The following is a 4,482-nucleotide window of genomic DNA, read 5'->3' as shown; positions in this document are numbered from 1 at the left end:
TTTGGATCTAATCAATTGTTTACGGAGTCGATGAGTTGATGGAAATGGCTTTGGATCATCGAACAGAACTCGGAAAGGATGTGGATCGGTACCAAGATGGATCTCCCAAAGGGAGAACCTTCATCCCTTTGGAAAGGGGAAGAGACCCTTTTATATAGTGTTGGGCACAGGCTTGGCACGACCCATGCCATGGATGTGTGGCATCTACATGGCCACCTTCTTCTTAGTTTTGAATCACCTTCTTCTTAGTTTCATATCAGGTGATATGACCGTGTGGATCCACAAGGCTATGTATTGCTTGGTCTCTGGATGGGTTACATGGTCGTGTGGAGTCACACGACCATGTTCTTCTTCTCCTATGATATGCCACATGGTCGTGTGAAGTCACACGACCATGACCCTCCCTTTCTCTAGTTCTTTAATATGACAACATGGAATCACACAGCCAGAGTCTTCTATCTTTGTTTGTTCTCCAGATCGTCTACGAGCTCCATTTTCATCCCAAAAAATGTCTCCTGTCAACAGAAAAATGCAAAGAGAGAAGATCTCTGATAAAGAAGAATATTTATGCTAAAAATATGACAAGAGGTGAAGAAATGCCAAATCAAGCTCAAATAAAGTACGTGAATGTGCGACAAATTATGCATACAAGTGTATATAATCTGTTAGTACCCCAAGTTAGTTTTGATGTGATCAACCATGTCAAGTTAGGTCCTGTTGGTTTTTAACCCTGTGTTTAACTGTGCAGGAACTTAGGAGCATAGGAAATCGAGCAAATGACGTAGCTAGCAAGAAGGATGGCACAGGAGAGAGCCAACGGGCTCGGTGCATCCGAGGGATGAGGTGTTGCGAAAGAGTACGCGAGCGAATGAGAAGGAGGCCCACGACGTTTTGGAGGGACGAGAATCCAAAGCGGAAGTTGGGTTCAGGTGAGTCCTATTCCGGAAGACCGAGATCACCCAAGCAGAACCAAAGCTGGAGTGGAAGACTTGGGCCCAAGTGAGCAGAGCCAGAGCAAGAATCCAGACCAAACAAGTTAACACAATGTTAACATGGTCCTGGCACCTGGACTTGGTCCGAGCGCCTAAGACATGCTTTTTATCCAGATCACGTCAAACATGATCTATTGCGACAGAGATAAAGTTTTATCCCCTAGAGGCGCTTGGAACCCTTCCAGACGCCCTAACTAGGGCTACAAATATAGCCCTAGTCCCAGAAACTTAGAGAGAACACTTGTAAACAACTTCTTCTGTCTAGCTTTGCTTTTCAAGTGCTTTAATTACTGTAAAGAGGCTTCCCGCCTGAAGGAGAATTTAATACACTTTTTAATTTCCTTGGATTAACAACCTTCCTGATTGTAACCAAGTAAAACCCTTTGTACCTCTTCCTTTCTTTAATTAGTCCTTAATTTTTATGCAAGTGTTTGATTAAGCCATAACGTTCGAGGAAGGTTAATTTTATTTTGCAGGGCTACTAACACCCCTTTACTCGGTCGCCACCATCCTAACATAATCTGCGCACATCAGTTAGTAAGATATAAGATTCATTAAATAAAATAATAAATAAAATGGAAACTATTTGAATATTTAAGTGTGTAATTTATTTTTTTGTTTACTTTTAAATAAAAATAAATGGAAGAGAATTTAATATTTAACAACATTAATTTTTTATTAATTTTTATTAAATTTTAAGAATATATTAATAGTGAGATAATTTTTACATTTTGTATAAATTTAGATTTATTATTTTAACATTAATAGAGGCTTATATTTGGTATAAATTTTGAAGTTTCTTGTTTTACCATTAATATAGATAAGCTTAAATTAATTTTAATATTAATTTTATATAAATTATAAGATTACATTAATGATAAGTTGAAAATTTAAAAGAATCCAAATCATTTACCTTTTATTTATGTTATTTAATAATTATTATATCTTACTAATTATAAATTTTAAGATTACATTAATAATAAATTACAAATTTAAGGAATGTAAATAAATTACTTTTCATTCATTTTTAAATTTTATGATTTTTATAATTGACTAACTATAGACATTTTTGTGTGTATTTATAAGTGAGACTCGGCCAAGATTTAGTACATATTGCAATACTAAACATTCATATCATTTCACATCATGTTACTTCGTATTTTATTTCTGGTGTTTGTTTCAATTGGTGGGGCACAAGCAAGATCATGGAACAAGAAAGCTAAGCATTCGCTTAAAACCGTTCAGGTCAGAAAGCTAAGCATTTGCTTAAACCCATTAGGTGGTTATTAATATTTTTGAAAAAATTATAAATAATATTTTTATTGAAATTATTTTTTGTTAGACATTAGTAGGAGATCTATTTGACTGTGTTTATATGTATAAGCAACCAGCATTTGACCATCCTCTGTTAAAAAATCACACTCTTCAGGTATTGAGCGTTGAAAATATAAGTCAAATTTGTATGATGCTTTTTATTGCATGGTATAGTTCATTCGATCCTTTAATTATCCTAATAATCTTTGCAGTTAAAACCAAGTAGTCTTCCAAAGGGAATGAAGCTTGCAAAATCCAAACCAGCTTCTTTTTATGGATTCAATGATACTTGTCCTTCTGGCACTGTTCTTGTCCACCGTGCTCGCAAACAAGATTTAAATGAGTCTCAGCTCTTGAGAAACCAATTTAGAGCACAAGCCATAGTCGACAATCAAAATACAAAAGGAACTCACGTGAGTTATTATTTCTTTATCACTTTTATTATTACTAATGCAATTTTAATTCATTACTTATAGAGTTCAAAGATAAATAATATTTGCATTATACTTAGTATGCAATAATTCAATCTGTACCTGGTTACTACTTTGGAGTGTATGCAAAAATGGCAACTTATAAGCTTCCAGATCTACAACCTGGTCAATCATCATCCAGCTCTATAATACTTTATGGCGATGTAAATGTTCCAAACAATGAACTCAATGGTATTGCGATTGGCTGGCAAGTAAGTTAATATAAATCATTTACTAATATTATTTTATATCACCACTAATTAATATCTAATTTCATAGGTTTCAACAGTCATATACGATAGCAGTTATCCTCGATTTTTTACTTTTTGGACCGTAAGTATAAATCTTTTATTTTTTATTCTTTTAGCTTCATATATGTATTCTCAGATACAAATTTAATTATGTATTTTCAGAGTGACGGGCAGGATAAAACGGGATGTGTGAATTTGCAATGTGCTGGTTTTGTTAGCACCACTAATATTTATGGACCTGGAAGTTTTATTCCCCAATTTTCCACTTATGGTGGGGAACAAAAATATCTAGCGTTACTAATCGCTAGGGTAATTTCTTTACTTTTTTTTCTAAATGATATTTTTTAAATTTTTATTGAAGTTTAATCCTTATTAATAAATTTTGTGTATTTTCATTTATAGGATTCTAATACAGGGAATTGGTGGGTGACATATAATGATGAGCTACCTCTTGGGTATTTCCCTAAGGAATTACTTCCAAAGATGAATTTTAATGCAAACATGGTTAAAATGGGTGGGGAGGTTACCTCTCCCTTGAATGTGCCAAGCCCTCCGATGGGTAGTGGTCATCCAAGTAATGAAGGACGTAATAAAGCTGCTTATTTCATTCAAGTTCGATTTTTGGATAAGTCGAATAACTTCTACGTTTTGGAACGTCCTTTTCTTCTAGCTCATGCTGATATCGATGATTATTATAATGTAACAGATGATCGTTATATAGATGATAAAGATAAATATGTTTTTGCTTATGGAGGAGCTGGAGGTTTCAAATAAGAGATATCAATCTTGTGTGTAATAAATTGTCTAAGGTTCATTAATAAATTTATATTAACACTTTTTTACTGTTGCTCCTTATTGTTCAAGAGAATTTTATTAAATTTTGATCATTATTTTTAATGGAATTATTTTATCCCAAAATAAACCACTGGCCTGATCCAAAATGGATTATTATCATGCCCAAACCTAACCTTCCATTATGATAACAAGGTCATTCTGCATCGTAAGGATCCTTTTCCAAATGTAGAGATTCACTCTTTTATAAAGAGGAATTATGTCTTCAAATTATGGATTATATTCAAATATATGTCTAAACTAGGCCAATGGATGTAAATCTTGTCAATGCACATGCATTTCTATCTTAGAGTCTGTCGAAGATAAAGGGAGTTGCACTTTATATCGGTTGTGGCAGCTTGGTAGCATCAAGGAAATTGATTTTTCCTCCTCTATTATCATCCTCATGTTTAGCGGTGAACAAAATATCAGTTAAATTGAAATAATCAAAGAAATCAATTTATTTTAAAAATTCAGTTTGGTTAATATAAAATTTTATTTTTTAAAAATTAATCTAGATTTATCCAGTTCAATTTTGATTATACAATTTAGAACATGGTTAAACCAATTAAACTAAACTTCCAATAGTCATTATAATCAATCGATAATTAGCCCACAAATAAA

General features: G+C 33.2%; 1 protein-coding gene across 1 annotated transcript; it reads left to right on the top strand.

Annotated features, from left to right (window-relative positions):
• The first annotated feature begins 2,138 nt into the window (after window positions 1-2,138).
• Window positions 2,139-3,801, top strand: LOC122035294. The gene is made up of 7 exons (XM_042594708.1): window positions 2,139-2,237; window positions 2,335-2,421; window positions 2,519-2,719; window positions 2,818-2,988; window positions 3,056-3,109; window positions 3,190-3,336; window positions 3,430-3,801. Exons 1-7 carry the CDS (start codon window positions 2,139-2,141, stop codon window positions 3,799-3,801), a joined length of 1,131 nt encoding a protein of 376 aa, XP_042450642.1.
• Window positions 3,802-4,482: the final 681 nt, after the last annotated feature.

Source organism: Zingiber officinale, chromosome 11B (genome assembly GCF_018446385.1).
Source record: "Zingiber officinale cultivar Zhangliang chromosome 11B, Zo_v1.1, whole genome shotgun sequence".
Taxonomy (NCBI): Eukaryota; Viridiplantae; Streptophyta; class Magnoliopsida; order Zingiberales; family Zingiberaceae; genus Zingiber; species Zingiber officinale.
This window is presented reverse-complemented; position numbering and strand designations above follow the sequence as displayed.